General features: G+C 34.2%; 1 protein-coding gene across 1 annotated transcript in view; it reads left to right on the forward strand.

Moving 5' to 3' along the window:
- Positions 1–1,299: 1,299 nt before the first annotated feature.
- ADGRV1 (adhesion G protein-coupled receptor V1) overlaps positions 1,300–19,138 on the forward strand; it is a 260,139-nt gene continuing 242,300 nt past the window's right edge. Inside the window, exons 1-10 of the mRNA XM_058824411.1 lie at positions 1,300–1,365; positions 4,739–4,790; positions 4,893–5,077; positions 5,988–6,137; positions 7,242–7,337; positions 8,716–8,820; positions 10,135–10,248; positions 12,782–13,347; positions 14,568–14,838; positions 15,651–15,980. Coding sequence (XP_058680394.1) covers positions 1,300–1,365; positions 4,739–4,790; positions 4,893–5,077; positions 5,988–6,137; positions 7,242–7,337; positions 8,716–8,820; positions 10,135–10,248; positions 12,782–13,347; positions 14,568–14,838; positions 15,651–15,980 — 1,935 coding nt within the window. The remainder of the gene's footprint in view (positions 1,366–4,738; positions 4,791–4,892; positions 5,078–5,987; positions 6,138–7,241; positions 7,338–8,715; positions 8,821–10,134; positions 10,249–12,781; positions 13,348–14,567; positions 14,839–15,650; positions 15,981–19,138) is intronic.

Consider the following 19,138-nt stretch of genomic DNA (forward strand, 5'->3'; position numbering starts at 1 on the left):
TGGGAAGTAAACAAGGGCAGGCAGTGAAAAGTGGACTTACTCTTGCTTGTCTGTGTCTGTGGGCTTTAGCAATATACAGTGAGTTGTTTAATGATGGGCAAGTGGTAAATCAGGTTGTAGCTGCTGGATGGGAATGGCGCTTCTTCAGCTCATTGCTTCTCCTGTGAACAGCAGTGACAAACTCTGAGGTAAAGAGTATTTAATCCCTTGTTCCATCTGCTACTTTGTTAATGAACTCTCTTTCTTTTGCCACTTCCCATTTCCTGTCCAGCATTTTATGCTTATTTCGTTTCAGATTTTTAATCTGGAGCAGCCCTTTCATTTCCCTTCTTGGTCTCTCCATGTTCCATTGGGCTATAGATTCCCTCACACTTCAAAGAAAACAGCCAGGAGCTCTTTTCATTCTTAAGGGTTTAGTTTATTAAGCACAGAAGCTGGTGTAAAAATCTGCTGAAAAGACCATTCATTCCTTATAAACCTTAAAGTCTTCATCTGAAATTTGTTCCAAAAACTGACTGGGAACAGCAAGCTAATCCTGGTGATTCACCAGTTTCATAAGCGTTCCTTGGACAACAGATTGAAATGCTATTCCTTATATAAACTGTGACAGTATTGTGGAAATTATTGTGTGGAATCAGTATATGATTTGTTCGATTCTACACTAATATTTCGTATTTCAGTGGAAAATTCAAATTTGCTTCAAAAAGTGTCATAAGATGCATACTAAAAGAAAGTGTTAGGGATCATGACTCAGAATTCTGATATAGATTTCTTTACTTTTTAAAAACTATATGGTTCAAGGATGAGATGTTTTTAAAATCCTTTAATACCATTAAAATGTCTAGATTATTATTTGAAAGGTATGGTTTTATGATAAATAGGTATGATTCGTGCTGATAAAAATTGAAACAGTAATATATTGATACAGTAATTAATATTTGAGAATATTAAAATAGTTAATAGTTAAAAGTTGTAATGCCAAAGAAGAGAGGGAAAGGAGGGGCTCCACCCACCCTTCTTTCCCAGCAGATGTTTTTCAAGAACCACAGGAAAGAAGTTGAAGATACAGTTGCTAAAAATGACCAAGAACCCGGTTGGGTCCCAAGAAAATGTTAATTATAAGGGATTTATTGCCTTGATATGTAGATGCAGTGATACTTTAGTCTTGGCTTACATTGTACTGGCTTGGTGCATATGTGTAACCCAAAGGTGAATTAAAGGACAACAAAGAAGACTACAGGGCCTTCATCAGTGACGATCCCCAAAGACTTGTGCGACCACCAAACCGAGTGGTGGCGCATGCGTGGTAAAGGTGGTGAGGAGGGCGGAGACAGAAAAATGATGAACCGAAAATGGGAGGAGATGGTATTGACATATGGCATATAAGGGGTGATTTTCACTTGGCAAGCTTGTACGTGAAGTGGCAAGGGTCATTGAACTCTGCCCTCCGTACCCCGCGGTTGCTTTTGCTTATGCGCTATTACTTGAACCAAATTATCCCTTGTTTATATATTTTCTAAACTATTTAATTAAAATTGTTACTACTTTTAATACTGTTTGGCCTTTTTATGATGGGATAATTGGGCAAACATAACAGTTTGGTTTTGATGCCAGAAAATTTTATTATGAATCACTTATAAACATCATCTAGGCCTCAGTACCTAGCATTGTTTGGAACTACCACTGGTACTACAAATGATTGTTTGAAATGGCTTAACTGAAAGCATGACAACAATATAGTTAACCAATTGAACATACTCTAAAGATGTGTGATGTTCTATTGCTTGTAGTTGTTATAAAACATTGCAATGACTTTGGCTTGTTAAACTAATTTAACTAGAATATGTTAATATCCTGGATGGACAGAAGTGAACTCAATAATATTTAGCTGAAACAGAGGGGAGTACTTAATCACCAAATGCATGGTTTACCAAAACTTAGTGGACAAGGACTACAGTTTCATCTTAATTTAAAAAGCAAGTTACAAATTACGGTCACCAGTGGTTTGATGAGGTGAGGGAAGTAAGAAAGAGTCTTGTAATCCATTGTCTTGCAAAGGCTTCTGCTGAACTTTATGCAATATAATTAATAAAAACCAAATTGTATTCCCACATAAATTAATGTAGTGTATAAAGTGAGTTCATTTTTAATTAAGTAAAATACTGGGACCTATAATATGTCTTCAGCTATTTGAATAAATTAGTCTTCTCTTAGTCTTAGTGTATGGTTTTTTATTATATTACATTGTATGAATTTAAAAAGAAATCACGGTTTTAAAAGTGTAGTTTATATAAATAGAGTATAAACTACTTCTGGTAGGCTGTGCAAAGTAAATCTTAGTACAAATAATGTAACAAGGGAGGATACAAACCAGCTGAATAATTGATGGTATGATTGTGAAACTTCTCTTGTTCCACAGGAGTAATCCTATAGTTTTAGAATGCTCTCTAGTAGAAGTAATAGAATTCAAGTAATTCTAAACTTCGTAATCTTGCCCTCAAGGATCATGTTTTCAGTATTATTTACTAGAAGCATGTACCGTGGGAAGGTATTGGCGAAGTCTATGACAAGGTAACAGCTGAAGCTAAAAGGTCAACAAATTCCTCAGTTTAGGATGGATGGTGCCTGCTTCTGCAGAGTGTCTGAGAGTTTATAAAAGTTAGATAACTCTTTTCTTTCCTGCTTGAAGAGATTTTTTGTTTGTTTGTTTTTTCAGAACAGTTCTACATAAAACTAGGAAAAAAGCCTTTGGAAGTGCTGACAATTTTAAATTCCGGGGGGCTTTTATATATATATATATGTTTTATCTTTGCTTCCCACCATAAGTTTTTGCTGCACTAGAATTACTGAATGGATAGATATGTGAGAATTAAGCATCGTTTCTGTTGTTCTGTTACATACTGAATTCCCAGTAAGAGCCATAGATATCTTGAAAGACTGTTCCTGGTAATAGAAGCTTAGAGTAGTGTGAAGCTATGCAGCAAAAGCATTACTGTGTGACGTTTTTTTCAGAAATAATCAGACATAATTGTTTGAGTGGTGGGTGTGAGAAGTGGGTGGTGAAAAGAGTAGCTGTTTTACTAGAGAAAATAGTCCTGATTTTTTGCTGTTACTTTTTTTTTGTTTCACTGTTCCCTCTGTGATGCTCAACAGATCTAGATGAATTTATTGTTACAGGTAATTAAAATCAACTGACTTTGTCAATCCACCAGACTTTGCTTGGAGGTCCTCTGGAAAACATTGGTGGTTTTCTTGACTGTACTTCCAATTTGGACATAGTTAATAAGCTGTGTCTGTGGATCTCTTTGTTCTTTAGCTTGCCTGGAAGCATTTTGTTTCAAGTCCTCACAACATAAAATTTATCCTTGCCCAGACACAATTTGTTGAAAGATGAATCAGACTTGAAATCTTTCTGAAGCTGCATTAGTTTAAGTGGTCTGAAGGCTATCTTATTATCTGTTCAGTCCAGGATTAAAACTATCTGACTGCAAACATAAATCATTCAGAGTATGTGCTGGACCCCAGCTCTGATTCAAATTTGACAATATTTTACAAAAATGTGTTTTAATGTACGCATGACATTTGCCATTTTAGTGATGATTTATGATTAAATATTCACAACTGCCACTCAGATAATGAGAGCAAACTGCTTTGCAAACATGTCCAATCTTAATGTTATTAATATGCAAATATTAGTGTATTATGTTATGCACAATTTATACAACTGCAATTGACCAGATTTTTCTGGTAATTGTAACACTTGAAAGGATGATTTTAAGCAAATTGACATTTTATTTAAATATTTAATTACACAAATACTGCTGGTACCTTTTGTACAGAAATTTTAAGGAGTAATAGGGTAAAATGGTGATTAGAGATTAAAAGAAGCTTGGTGAGGGAGCTAATTCATTTAAAGTTTGATGTTGTAATGCATTTTGATGTTTAGAGCAAACTTTGTTCTCTTGTTTTTTTCCAAAACCTATAAGATCCTTATGATAGCAATCTGCCCTATCCAGCATCCACGTTCTCAGTTCTGGTCAGCACTGTGCAATAAAAGCCTCTGCAGAACAATGCAATAATTTGAAATTTGTTGTGCCAGATTCTTTTAAAAGTTTTTCTTTTACAGTATCACACTTTCACAGATGACTTCCCTGGGACTTAAAATTGAATTTTACATCACAAAACTGGACTCTGATGTAAGAGAAATTGATAATGTAAAAGAAAACATTGGTTTTAAGTTTGCATAACCTAACAGAAAATAATAGATGTTGTGCAGAAACAAATGAAAATCAAAGTTTGCCTTTATAAAGATTGCAATGGCCAAGTAGCACAGATTTTCTCCAGGACAGGAGCACATGAAAGGATCATGGGATAAGATTCAAATACATATTCAAATGCGTGAGGATATTTCATGATGAATAAGATGTCAGAAAATGATCTGTGAGATGACTGCAGGTATCCAACCCTTCACCCTTCCTGTAATTTTTTGTGTGTTTTTAAAGACAATCTAGAGAGCAAAGAAAGTGAAAATTGAACTGTCAACCTTGAAGTTAATTATTGTTGATTGAAAATTAAAACAGTTTTGGTAATGTAAAAAAAAAAAAAAAGTTTCTTAAAAGAAGCTCCCTATTCCTCCACTGGAAGAAGTTGATAAGTACTGTCTAGAAAATCACTAAATGAAAATTATAAAAGTAGAATTAGATACACATGATATTTACATTTTATGACTTGGTTGTAGAGGAGGCCTCTGCACGTTTTTATCTTATTCAGACACTCACAAAATGATCATGGTATGTGAAGATTTGAGAGGGATCAACTGGATTGGTAAGGTCAACCACAAATGCTTTATGTATTTTAGATTTACAATTTCTTTTAATATCTTTTTTCTATAGGGATGCCCTCTGCTTCCTTATTAGTTTATTTGCTTTTAGCACTACTCATTCATTTCACATCTGGAGAATCAGAAGTGAAGTTCAGTGGACAAACAGAATTTGTAGTCAATGAAACAAGTACGACTGTTATACGCCTTGTAATTGAAAGGACAGGGAAGCCTGCTAACATCACAGCAATTGTGTCGGTAAGAAACCATAGCAGTTATATTCTCAGTAACTGTGGATAACTTTTTAAAGTGCCTTTTGGGACTCAGATACATGGAGAGTTCTGAGCGTGACTGATAAGAGAGACAAGCGAGAGTGACAAAAACCTCTTTGTTTCTTCTCCTCTGAACTTCTAATTTCACTCTTCTGAGAGGAAGAATAGTCTTTTTCACAATGGTTCTTTCAAGCCTTTAGGTTCTAAGAAGGATGATTCAGGTATGTTAGGTGTGCTGGTTCAGAGGCTTCTCTCCAGTTAGTCTCAGTGCCCTACTGTAAACTTAGTCTAGACCCTTTGCTGTTTTTACATGACTGCCTTTGTAATCTCTCCTCTAAACACCTAACTCACAGTGGAATTAGGGGAATTTTCTTATGTTGACTGAGATGAAAGGAGGGAAATTCTTTTTAGAAGACTTAATCTCGCCAATTTTCACGATCAAATTGTTAATCTAGGTTGAGTGCCTAGGCTGCTTCCAGTATTTAGAATGGAAGGCAGAGGGCTGTTACATTCTAAGGTAAGTTTAATTCATGTAGAGTATTATGAGACATATAGATCTATGCTTCCTGTAGAGGCATAGCTTTTCCAATAAAAAATCTTTTCATGTGTTACATTATGCAAAAGATCCCAAATTGCAGGGAAGGAAGTCTGAAGAAAGTGTTCTATTCATTTTATTGTTTCTTTTTTTCACCTGTTTACTCAGCATGAATAAAATGGGTTATTATCTATGTACCTTCTGTCCAGAAATTAACTCTATGACAGCAGGGGAAAGAATTATGTGCAGCGGGAAGACTTAGTGCAGCAAAGAGGGAGTGAAGTCTGTTTGAATGAGTCTAGAATGGTAATGTAGAACATTGAAGAAGAAGGAAATCACATTTGTTGTGTGTTTATAACAGATTGATGGAGAAAACACAGGAGACTTTTTTGACACATATGCAGCTGCATTTATACCCGATACAGAAACAAACCGAACAGTGTATATATCTGTCTGTGATGATGATCTTCCAGAGGCTGATGAAATATTCACATTTCACTTGACATTACTGGTAAGTTTCAATTTTTCAGTGCATCTATTCCACAGAAAACAGTGGATAATCTAGTATAGGTGAAAGGTATTTCATTCATTCGCTGTAAACCTCAGATTACAGTGTGGTCTTACTGCTTGTGAACAGTAGTAAGAGCTAAAATCTGCAATCCAAGCAGGATGAAGTTTATTGCTCCTCAGAAAGTTTGCATTTCTGTAGATATCTCTTTGTCATGTTGCTGCACCTGACACTTGAGCAGGCATTGCATTCAGCTGTGGACATTTGAAGGCATACTAAAGCCCAGAAGAGTTAGATTGTGAAGACAGAGCCTTTCCTGTTTTCTTGCCTAGAATGTGCATGGAGGAGAGGGTGGAAGTCACAGAAAAAGAGGATGACTTCCAGCCCTCCAGAAGCAGAGGTTAAATATGACTTATATAAACCCAAACAATTTCTTTTATAAATATTTACCAATTAATTTCTTCATATTGTTCTGTCTCACAGGAGTTATGCTACAAGAGAGGGGTTTACATTCGTGTATTTTTAGCTAACAGTTCATGACTAAGTAAGATGTAAATTCCATAAAAATTTTTTTTTATTTCATTGCCAATATTACACATCTATGGGGATGTTTGCAGTGAATATAAAAATGCATATTTTCCCTTCCTTCTTACTTAGATTTGTAATTCTTGCTCATTTTTGCAATGTATAAAGACTTACTTCTTATAGTTGCTGTCCCAGTAAATCCTTTAGCTGGTATCCCACTATAATAGCTTCAAACTTTTAGCTTTATCCAAAGTTAGGGGAAAAAGAACAACTTTGCAATTCCTGGTAGTGTTAGATGCTTCCTGTATGGTTCTCTATTGATATGCTGATACTAATTGCTTAACTATTGTTAATCACTTGCAGTTTGTTTCAAGCACTTTATTGTTGACTGTTTACAGTGTATTTTCACAGTAATTAGGAATGACCTTAGTGAGTCTATTGCTTTAAATAATTATCATTGTGATATATAACAAAAGGACATACATTTTTTGTAAGCTAATATTAACTCTTAAGAGACAGTAACATTTAAATGCTTTTTTTTCTATTACCCTACTTAATATTTTATTTTGGTTTAAATTGTAGAAACCATCTCCACGGATAAAGCTTGGCACTCCCAACTCTGTCACAGTAACAATCTTATCAAATGACAATGCCTTTGGAATAATTTCTTTTAACATGGTATGACTTTCTATATAGTATATCTTAGAACATTTTAGTAAATATAATGGTGAAATTGTCAAAGATGGTGGTTAGTTATTCACCCAAATCCCTTGAAGACAGATTCTGAGTTACGTCTCTGAAAACATCTCTTGAGATAATTGATACAGACGTATGCAATTCATACATATATACAGCTTTAATATTTCTGTATGCTTTTAGGTGTTGAAATGTTGCCTGTGATCCTCAAACTTGAATGAATATCTGTGTTGCTCATCTAAATATAAAGCTTTTAGAAATTGTTCAGCCCCTCAGTGTACTGTAGAGGAAATGAGGACTAATATCATAGGAAAGTTAAAGAGGTGACTTGGGAATTTTAAGAATATATACCTTTTTCCCCATCTTAAGTGGACAATTTTATAGTTAACTTTATTTTGCTGTAGGAGCAGCAGTCATGATCTATGCATAATGTAATACCTTCTAGGGATAAGAGCAGTGTGACTCTAGCGATATGGAGGATATTTGCAATAATACAAAGTTTGTGTTAGCAGAAAGGGAAACTCTGCTTTATTGCTGGCATTGTGGCAGTAAACTTTTTAGAAGACTTTCCTGAAAAAATCCAATATGAAAAGTTTTAGCACCATAGTATTAATCCATGCTGCTCCCTGAAGTGTTGTAAGTCTTTGAAATCTCTCAGCTATAACAGTTTGATACACAGAGTCCATTGTCTAGTTATCTAACAAATGAGACTTTAATGAAGAAAACTGTTGTATTCATATTGTTATCATATTTCTCAAGTCCCATACCTCCTTGGTGTTTTCTTATGGCTGCAGATCTTCACAGCACTGACTCCTTCTTTGGGCTCCCTCAAGGCTCTCCCTGACCTGCCAGCTCGCCCCCTTTTATCCCAGTTATCTTCACTAGCCACAGCTGCCACCCAGTTAAGGACATCACAGCTGCAGCCCATTTAGAACAACTAGGATTGGGGCAAGGCCTATGTACAGATAGTCAAATACAATACAGATATTTTACTAGGACTCCTACTATAGAAAACTATTTTTAATAGGGTTGGGAACTCCTGTAAATATGACCAGTACTCATATGCCAGTGCTTACTTAGTGTATCGTAACTAAACTCATTTACAAAAAAAAACCAACCACCACCAAAAACCAAGAAAACCCACTCAACGTACATTATGATAATTTTTTTATCTCAAACCTTTCAAGCTTTCTATTAGCTGAACTAATTGGTTGCTAGGAAATGTATGTCATCAGCAGACTGGTTTGCAGATTGGATTAACTTGTCTGTGGGAGTTTGGTATTTCTATGGTAACAATTTCTTCTGTCTGCTGTGATATTTGATCTGTGCCTGATTGCCTGTCCCTTTTCTTCCTCATTAGTCTGCCTTTATCACAGTGAATGAGCCTAGGGGCAGAAATGAACTTGTTCCTCTCACTCTAATCAGGGAGAGAGGAACCTACGGGACAGTCATTGTAAGTTTTGAGGTGAGTTTATCAAAAAAGCATCTTACCTTTTACTATTTGATGAAGCTGTGAGGCCATAATCATAACTTATCTGTGTGTTTATTAAAGTGAAAGGACTAAATAGCTGTGTCTCCATTTGTTAATTCTATTTTATAAAATGGGAAGTTACTACTTTTCAAATGGAAAATATTGCAATTATCTAACTGCTTAATTTAGGACAAATGAAAATATATTAAAAAATGAGTATTCTATGTATTTTAGGAAGATACTTGAAGCAGCATTTTTTGGTATTATTAGCAAACAATGTCTGAGTGTGCAAAAAATGTCTTGTATATTTTTCAAAGTTTATAAACACCTGACTTTTTTCAAGGTGCCTTTGCCACCTTCAAACATGTAAATGTAGAGCTCAATATTAAGTGAATTTCTGTATCTATAAGATTGCAGTTTGGATTCCCAGACATTTAAAGCTTTCAAAATCATTACTTGAATATTTAGGCCATTACTCATATACTTCATGTGAATTACTTACTTTATTGTGAAAGGGGGGATTTTCTTTTCCTTGTTTGGTTCTGATTTAATTACATTCTTTAAAATTACAGGTAATTCTTTTTCATATCAAAATTCCTTTATCAATTGTCATCAAAGATTTAATCTAGATGTGCCAAAATCTCAAAAGATTTGTAGTGGATGTTCTTGCAAGCTAAATACAGCATGTATAGATAATGCTGAGAGATTCTTAGGTTATTTATTGCAGATGTATTTGTTTTTAGTCCAATAAATTCTGCTCTCTGCAAAATTTATCAGGTTAATCACAAAATGTAGTTTATATACGTATGTTGAAAAAAATTTACAAGATTTTCTCAAACAAAATCCTAATATATTGCCTCTATGGGTCTTACTATTTTTTCAGGCTTTAGTATTAAGTGTAATTTCCTTAGTATCACAAGTCAAGATAGAAAAGTCACAAAATGAGTAATTGCTATTATCTTGTCTTGAAACTGATTAGAAAATGCTAGTTAAATTAAAAGAGCATAAATATCCTTTTTATTATTTAAAAGAGTCAGTTATGCATCAGTAGATACCAAAGAGTTCTCAAAAGGCCTGTATGGGAGTAGTTTTCTTTCTCTGGCAATACATAATTTCTACAGAGTGCCTACTCTGATTTACTCCATCTTCTGAAAAAGAGTAGATTTTCACAACTGAATGTGTGAGCATACGATTGGGAGTGAATAAATAGCAATTTCTTATACATTTCACATGCTGTATATTGACTACTGTCCTGGATTTTCATGCATGCTCTATATATTCCTTACAATAAAAACCAATTATTTGCAGGTAGAAGATGGACCAAACCCAGCTGAAGAAGACTTCAGTCCAGCCAGGGGAAATATTACATTTACCCCTGGGAGATCAGTGTTGATTTATAATTTAACAGTACTTGACGATCAGGTAAAAACAAACTGACAATTTTTGGTTTGGATGTATAGATTGACTGTTGTTCTGGAGGGACTTTGTATATTATGTTATTAAAATGCTTGGCTTAAACAGGGCTACAAGTCCTTCTGCTTCATAAAGTGATGTTCAGTTTTGTCTGTGTAGGCTATAATTTTATCTTTTCAATGTTGCCTCTGTATTTCTCATCAATTAATATTTTTAGTTTCTGAATATACCCTGACTGCTCTGACTAGATCTGTTAGGTGCTGTACAGTGAAAGTATAAATGATCAAGAAAGCTTTATATTTTTATTCAGATGGAATAGTGAGGTTCTTGTATTGTCAAGGATGATGGTTTTTAACTACATAGAGGTTCATCTATTAGACTGACATTTCTATATTTAACTTTTCTGTGTGAACTTGATACTGAACAACTTGATAAGGAAATTCACTAAAAAATTACATAGGGGAAAAATGTCTGTGATAAAAGTGGGAAGCTTTTAAGCTAATTATGCAAAATAGTCTCCGAAGTCTGTACTCATACTAGTATTTAAGAGACTGTGCCAAACTGCCATGTAGAAATATCTCTTTCAGATTAGTTGTATTAATTCTGTAACTTGTAAATGAAAAGAATTAATTTGGTTTGTGGTGAGATGGGTTTTTTTTTCCTCTGAGAGGTTGTTCTAATGCTCTTTCACTCAAAGTTTGATCTGTGTAGCTGTGGTGGTCCACTCGCTGGATGTCTTCTGTGGCTGTACACAAAAGGTTAATTTTGTATAAAAATCCTTTATTGATGATGTTGATGATGATGATGGAATGCACAAGCATTCAGTGTTGCTCTCAGAACTTAATTTGCGCTGTTAAGGTCTGAAGTTAAGAAAAAACTCTACAAAAGGTATTGTTCTGAATTGCAAAGCCTTTTTCCTACAAAAATTAGGTGACTGCAGCTCTGATATCTACAGTAGCATATTTATTGTAATTCTATTGTGTACATTTCCTTTTTAAGTGAGGAATAATGGAGACTTTTTAACAGAAAATGAAAGAGGCAAATCAACACTGAAAATCTTTTATATTGCTGTCTTTAAGTCTGTCTGGGTTTTTCATTGGTCAAAAAGATGCCATTAAAAATTCCATAGTGTTCTCTATCATCTGTAAATGAGATGTTAAGATGTAAACTGCAGCTAAAGTTGTGGATATATTTTGACTCTCTTGAATGTATCTTTTTAAATTTTGCCAGATAGAATATTAGCTAGTCAACTAAATGAAACATAAGTGAGCATTTTTTTAATGAGGTTGATGAACTGTGTTGTATTCAGTATAGGAAGCTGGTGGCTGAGATGTTCCAGATCTCACGCTGACAACAAACCCTGGTATCAGTCAATGGCATTATGCATGTTTCTGTGCCACAAGCCAAGGGAACTGAATTGGCATAAGCTATCATGCCCATCTTCTAGCCCTAGAAAAGGATCTGAGGGTGGCCAATAAATAAATGAATGTGAAAGAGAAAGAAATACTGGACAGCAGGGTTTTCAGAAGTTGTACTTCTGTCCTGGAGTTCCTCTCAGAAGCAAATACTACTGGTTTCCAGTAGTCCACACTAAGGATGAAATGCAAAGATCACAAATAATTTTCCAATATGTTTATCTATATATATTAATAGCAATATTTTTTCAGTTCCGTAAGTGTAGCTAATCAAGATTTGGGGAATAAAATATAATATCATAGAATCATATAAAATGCTGAGTTGAAAGGAACACATTAGGATTACCAAGTCCCACTCCTGGCTCTGCACATACCCAGGAATCACATGACACCATTTTTGTCCATATATATATATTTATATAGTAATATAAAACAGAAATATCATCCTTAATTCTGTAATTTGTAATTTATAAGCTATTTATTGTCTCCTGCATCAGATATTGGAGAAGAAATAGCTAGAACTAAAATGTAGTTTTAAAAACTTGTTTTGTAAAAGTACCAAAATCTAAATTATTGGTAAGAACAAGAAAACACTCAGATCTGTGATGGAAATTTTGTCTGGGCTTGTAGCGATTCCAGTTGTATAGGCATGGATGGGCCAAGGTAGGTTCTATAAAGAAGTTGCTGTTGTATTGTCTCAGGCACAAATAGAGGTAGATCAGAATCAACATCAGAAAAAAAGAAAATTTAAATATAGGTAATGGAATGGAACACTTGTTTCCAAGTAGAGATGGCTTTCAAAAATGGCAATTGGTCTTCTCATACTCTCAAGCTGTAAAGATGAAGATTTTTCTGATTCTTGAGTAATTTTTATTTGTATTTGGTTTGACTTTCTACTCTCTTTCAGAAGTATGTTTAGGTAAAATAGAGACCTTAAATTTTGAAAAGGGATTTATAGCATTAGTTAAAAGCAAGACTATTCTCCTGTTATTTTAATATCAAATGAGCTTTTAACCTAGTATGATTTCACTCTTCTGCAAAATGCATAAACCATATTTCTCAATATTAAGCATTCTGCATATATTTGAAATGGGACTCACACACGGTTGCTAATACTATTTTTCCAGGTACCTGAAAATGATGAAGTCTTTGTTGTTCGTCTGAAGAGCGTGGAGGGAGGGGCTGAAATCAACAACACAAAAAATTCTGTTTGGATTAATATTAGGAAAAATGACAGTCCTGTGCGTTTTGTCCAGAATGCTTATATGGTGCCTGAGGAAGATGAAGTGATAACAATCCAAGTGGTCCGTGGTAAGGATGTCACTGGAAAATTAATTGGACCTGATGAAGATGAAGTCTCTGTCAGTTACGCCATCATAACTGGGGATTCAACTGCACATGCACAGCTTAATGTAGACTTCCTAGATCTACAGCCAAATACAACTCTTGTTTTCCCACCTCTAGTTCACGAAACATATTTGAAATTTAGGATCCTTGATGATGCCATACCAGAAATTGCTGAGACCTTTCAGATTATGCTTCTTAAAGACACTTTGCAGGGAGATGCTGTTTTGATTTATCCATCTGTGGTTCATGTCACTATCCAGCCGAATGATAAACCCTATGGAGTGCTGTCAATCCACAGTGTTCTGTTCACTCATACTGTTATCATTGATGAAGATCAAATTTCAAGGTACTACAGATCTTAAAATCTAGTATCTAGTCAGTTTAAGAGATTTATTTGTAATTGTTAAGACTCCTTAGCATATCATTAAAGTAATTATAAAATCACTACTAAAATATAATGTAGTAATCACTTAGTGTGTTGTTATTATCAGCTATATTTACAAAGATTTCAAGGAAGTGGGAATGTCTAATAATGCAGAAAGTATTTTAGTATCTGTAAACTATATGTAAATAAGCCATAAGTATTCAATCATATTATCAGAATAGTGAAAACTCCTAATCTAAAGGTAGGACCAGTGAAGCTGTGATACTGCTACACACAGTTTCAGTGGGAAATACATTTCTGTCTTCCACCCTTGGTGTGTATTTGTTTTTACTATCTATAAAGCCAGTCTCTGATTAAAGAAAAAAAAAGTGTTCAGCATCTCCCATTAAATAGTTACCTTAAACTCAAAACCAATTTAAATATTTGTAATTTTACATAGAGACTAAAATCGAAGTTTTCTACAAATGTTATAGGCAGACTGATACACAATATTGATAATCTCAATAAAAATGTCTAATTACTGCTAGCTCATCCAAAAAAAAAATGCTTCAAACTATCATACTGTGAGAAATTTTGGAAGAATAATTTATGGTCTGCAGCCAATATTTTAGGTCCGTACCCAACACTTGAGTATTTATCTTTCTTTTTTTATACACAGTAAAGAAATAAATCTTGCTTTCTAGATGTTTGTAAGTCATGATTTCCAGATTTTTTTTTGTAGTCATGCACTTGTCAGATGCAGGCAACATGGCATTTCCAGTACCATAAGTATCAGTAGCTGAATATTTTTTTAGTACAGGGGCAAACAGTTCATTTAAGATCATAATTTCAATGCCCATGCCTCATAACTATTCATGTTGTAAAATAGGCAAAATGTTTTCTTAAATTTGATTTGTATTTTGCAAGACAAATATAAAACACGCCGAGACTCCACTCAGTTCTGAGTATCTTACTTGCTGTAAAGAAAGTGAGATCTAACACGTCTTCTGAGATTTTACAGAGAGTTTGTGCATAAATGCTCAAATCTTACATATGTATTATGATTTTGCAAACTGTAAGCCTTGAGTCAAGTTGCAAGCATTTGTACCATATAGGTCAGTATAAATATTTTAGGGAATTGGTAACCATACATGCCAGTAGTAATTATGGTTTGTGGATTTTGTTTTCATTCAAAACTATAGGTTTGAAGGGATCACAATTGTAAGAAATGGTGGAACACATGGAAATGTTTCTGTTTCTTGGGTTATAATCCGAAATAGCAGTGACCCTTCACCTGTGAGTGCAGACCTATTTCCAGAGGCAGGAGAGATAAGTTTTGCTCAAGGAGAGATGCTGGTCACACTGCATCTGAACATTATTGATGATGATATACCAGAAGAGGCAGAGCCTTATCTTCTGAAACTCCTAGCTTATACAATACAGGGAGGCGCAGAAGTCAGTGAGCCATCTGAGGTAAGTTTACTTTAGAATTCTCTCGGAGAAGGTACTTTTGGAGAAGGTATTTGGAGTAGTAAAGACATTACCAGTTTTAATAACATTTATTGAAGAATTATCTGAACAGGTTAAAAGGTTTGGTCTTGGATAAAAATCAAGAAAACTGATCCTTAATATAATCTTAGTATATAGGGCCATATCTAAAGTATTTGGCTGAGTATAGTGTACAATGCCAGACCCTTTTACTGTGGTAGAATTCAGCTCAGATTATTCCCAATGTGCTAGGATTGAATAAATGCTGTCTCGAGTGACTGTTTTCTAGCAGAAGACAGGAAAGTTATTTTCATTTGTTCCTTTGCTATTTTAGTGATTACTGAAATGTTTACAGAGTAACAGCTTCAAGGGGAAGCTTTGGTGATTAAGTCTGTAACCTATGAACAATTAAATAAAGGGTGGCTAGACTTGCTGACAGTTTTGTGACTCAAATCCCTTCCTTGTCTTTCTCAAAAATGGTTGAAATGAGCTTGGTGAATAAAACAAAATCCTTTACAATCTAAACATTTTTAAATTACTCAATTTGGCTGCTGAACCAAAAAATCAGTTATTCAGAGCTCATTCTGGCATATGCGACGAAGCATAGTGGGACAGTTGTCACTGTCAGTGCGATACTTCTTGTATATAAAGAATTCTTTGAGGCTGTCCATCTGATTTCTTTCCTGATGCCTAAGGAGATTAAGGAGAAAAATGTGTGGTGACTGTTAGGAGATGATTTTGTGAAAGCATGAAACTATGGTAAAAAGTAATGCAGCATGCTGTTTTCTGGTTTGCAGCTTTTGTTTTACATTCAGGACAGTGATGATGTTTATGGCCTAATAAAATTCCATCCTTTGGAGAATCAGAAGATTGAAAGTAATCCAATGGGACGCTTTTTATCCTTGAGTTTTGCAAGGGAAGGAGGAACAGTTGGAGATGTGCAGTTGGTTTATACTGCACTGTACATTCCAGCTGGAGCTCTGGATCCTGAGAGAGCGAAAGGTGGCATTCTGAATATGTCTACAAGAAGTACTCTCATCTTTCCAGAAGGAAAAGCACAAGCTACTATAAATATACCAATACGAAATGATGCATTTCTTCAAAATAGAGCTCATTTTGTCATACAGGTATCTCAGCTGTTTTTGGGGTGGTTTTTTTAGCCCATGTAGTATAAAGGATATAAAATAGTAGTGGCTCCTTCCCTTTTAACTTCATTAAAATGACTCTGCCTGATTTAAAAAGAAACAAAACAATTAGTTGTGTAACCAAGAAAACTCTATTATTTAGTTACTGCTTCCACAGATATGCTATAAAGAGCTTTATTCCTAATAATCATATACTAATTACATAATTTTTAAAAAATACACTGTTGTAATAGGATTCTAATTGTGGTTAATAGGTTAATTGTGTAATAGGTTACTAATTGTGAAATTTAACGAAATTATATCAGTGTTGCAGAAGCTAGTTACCTTTTCAGGTGTGTTATTCTGTCTACCCTTTGCCTTTTGATTTAATCAAATAAAGGCTCTTAAAGTAGAGGAGTATGACAGATTGTGGAAATTAAAAAAAGGAAATAAAAATTAAAATAGTCAAACATATGTTGAATTTATGTGCAACTTTGACCAGGTAGTTGAAAAGTTCTTCTAGCTTTCCCTGTATGTGGTCTTTTGGTTTTTTTTATCTTCTGTTTTTTGTTTGTGGGTATTTTTTTCTCTCTACTGAATTTGTAAGAAGGGAGATTTGTGTAATTGCTAGTAAGATTGGCTGGAAAAATACACTAACATTATGCTTTTGAAAGAAAATGGGTTTTCCACTAAAATGTTTAAAGAAAGATTTTTTTATTTTCCAAAATTATGTTTTTTCTTCATTTTTCAGTAGAGAAAACCAGATTTGCATACATGTTAGCAAGTTATTGTTCAGATATGCTGCTGTGGGAGATTCTGGGCATTGTAATCAGTAATTTTTATACTTATTTTCTCATCTGCAGTTGAGACTACTGCATAATCTCTATTTGAGATTACCTGATTAACTATTGCCACTAAGATCATGAGCCCGGGGAGCAATCCTGATATACAGACAAAGAGATGACATGGCACAACAAAAGCACAAATCGCAGAGTCTTTTCTTAGTTCTTTTCAGTATTTTCCATTTAAGTCTGGTGTCTTCAAAATTTTCAAACAGAGATGTTGATGTGGAATCATAAATTAAAATTTGGTCTTTTTTTTTTATTTTCTAGTGTACCAAAAATGTTTTAATTACTTGAAAAGATTTCTTCCCTCTACAAATTTCCCCCTACATTCTATTAAAAAAAAAAAAAAGTGAGAGAAAAAAATATTGCCAAAATCATATTATCATTTTAGTTGCACACGCTCTTTCTATGTTAACAGTTAGGCAAGGAATATGTTTCTGAAATATTAGAATAGGTTTATGTGTTTTACCTTCTTCATGTGATCTGAAAGATTGACAGAAGACTTGAAATATCTAATTCCAAGCTCCTTTCAGGTGATAGATTACAAATAACATTGCAGTGTGGACTATGGACAAGATGTGTGACAAGTACTTCAATATGCAGACTTTTGGTGTGGTTTTTCAAACTGCAGATTCCAGGGAGAGGAAGTATACTTTCATGTACTTTCTCCATGAACTATAAAAATGTTTTGAGTACACAAAATCAGATGCAACTTCTAACACAAATAATTCCTTTATAAAAGGAAGAAAAATGCCCCTATTTATCACTATGACACTATGACATTTATTCACTTCTACATTGTGAATAAATTATAGTCTCAGAAAAAATGTTTAGAATGAGACTACAAAGTTTGTACTGGACCCAGTAAAGGATCAACTCAGAAATTGGGGAAGGAGGGATGAAGAAATGAAGCATAAAACAACAAGAGAACAGATAGAGGAACTGGAAATATGAGATTAACCTTCTTTAGTGACATCTGCAATTAAATAACCTTTTGTTTGATGTGTAGACTACTTTTGGTATGGACAGGAAGATTTACTAATTTAGTAAACTGCTTGGCATTATTTGATTTACAGTGCATTCTTTTTTCCCTCATGTACTGATTTGCTTTAAGAGGAAAAAATGAATTAAAAAAATCCAAAGCAATATTTAATTAATTATTACTTTAATCTCAAAGTTACTATCCAGATAGTAACAAAGGGAATTCTTTCAGCTCTGTAGTACTTCAGAACATCTACTGAGCTAACAACCACAACAGTGGTCCACCTGCATGGTGTTAATTTGAGAATTGGCACCTATTCTGAAAGAAATCTTAGAAGAGAAAAAAAAAATAGAACCACTCTTTGTTCTTCAGAATCCCAGTAAGTAGCTTGGATGGTTGAGAATAAATTTCTAATTACAGTATTTATAAAACAAATCCCATCTATCATCAAATAAAATGTGCATGAATATTTTTGAGTGTTACTTGAATAACAGCAGAACAAAATATGATACAGTCCAAGTATTTTATATAAATTGTTTTAAAGAATCAAAGGGATTAAAAACTCATCAGTTGAGAAGGTGATTCATAATGCTAGGAAAATTAATCCACAAACACTGGAGGTTTATGTCCAAAAAGGAGTCAGAGGAGTCCTTTTACTTTATTTGAATAAAGGGAGAGGCCTTTGTTCATTCCCCTGGGGTGTCTCAAATTTTTGGAGGACACAGCCTCCTTTTTTATCCTAACTTCCCAGCCGCATTTCCCTTCTCTCTTTCCCCATTGGCTGAGGTACTGGAGAGGTACAGACTTCCCGATACACCTGATATCCTATCTGAAGATTTCCTAAAGATTTTCCTCTAATGTATAACCCTCCCTTTTAATTTTTAATTCTTATGGAATTTAGGGTTTTTTCTTCGCCATTGTTTCTTTAATCTCTCAATGTCTAATTTTGTTTATCAGCAAACCTAAAGTTTATTTATAAAAGCAAATATCTTTTTCCATTCACCAATCAGTGGAATCTTTCCCATTGTTTCTTTTATCTTCCAGAGCTAGTTTTATCTACCAGCAGACCCACAGCTTGTTTGTAAAGACAAATCTGCTATTCCTCTCAATAATAACTATATAGATTTAAATGCCCTTCTCCACTAAAACCTGTGTGGCAGCATCTAATAACTCCAAGCAAAAACATCCTAATGGGAGTTAAAATGTGGTTCTTATTGATGGTTCATGGACCAGTGAAATGTTTACAGAAGTATATATAAATTGGTCATAGAAATATCTGTTATTATGATCCATGTAGACAGAATCTGATAGTGTTATAAATTATATTTGAAAGG

Source organism: Ammospiza caudacuta, chromosome Z, assembly GCF_027887145.1.
Source record: "Ammospiza caudacuta isolate bAmmCau1 chromosome Z, bAmmCau1.pri, whole genome shotgun sequence".
Classification (NCBI taxonomy): Eukaryota; Metazoa; Chordata; class Aves; order Passeriformes; family Passerellidae; genus Ammospiza; species Ammospiza caudacuta.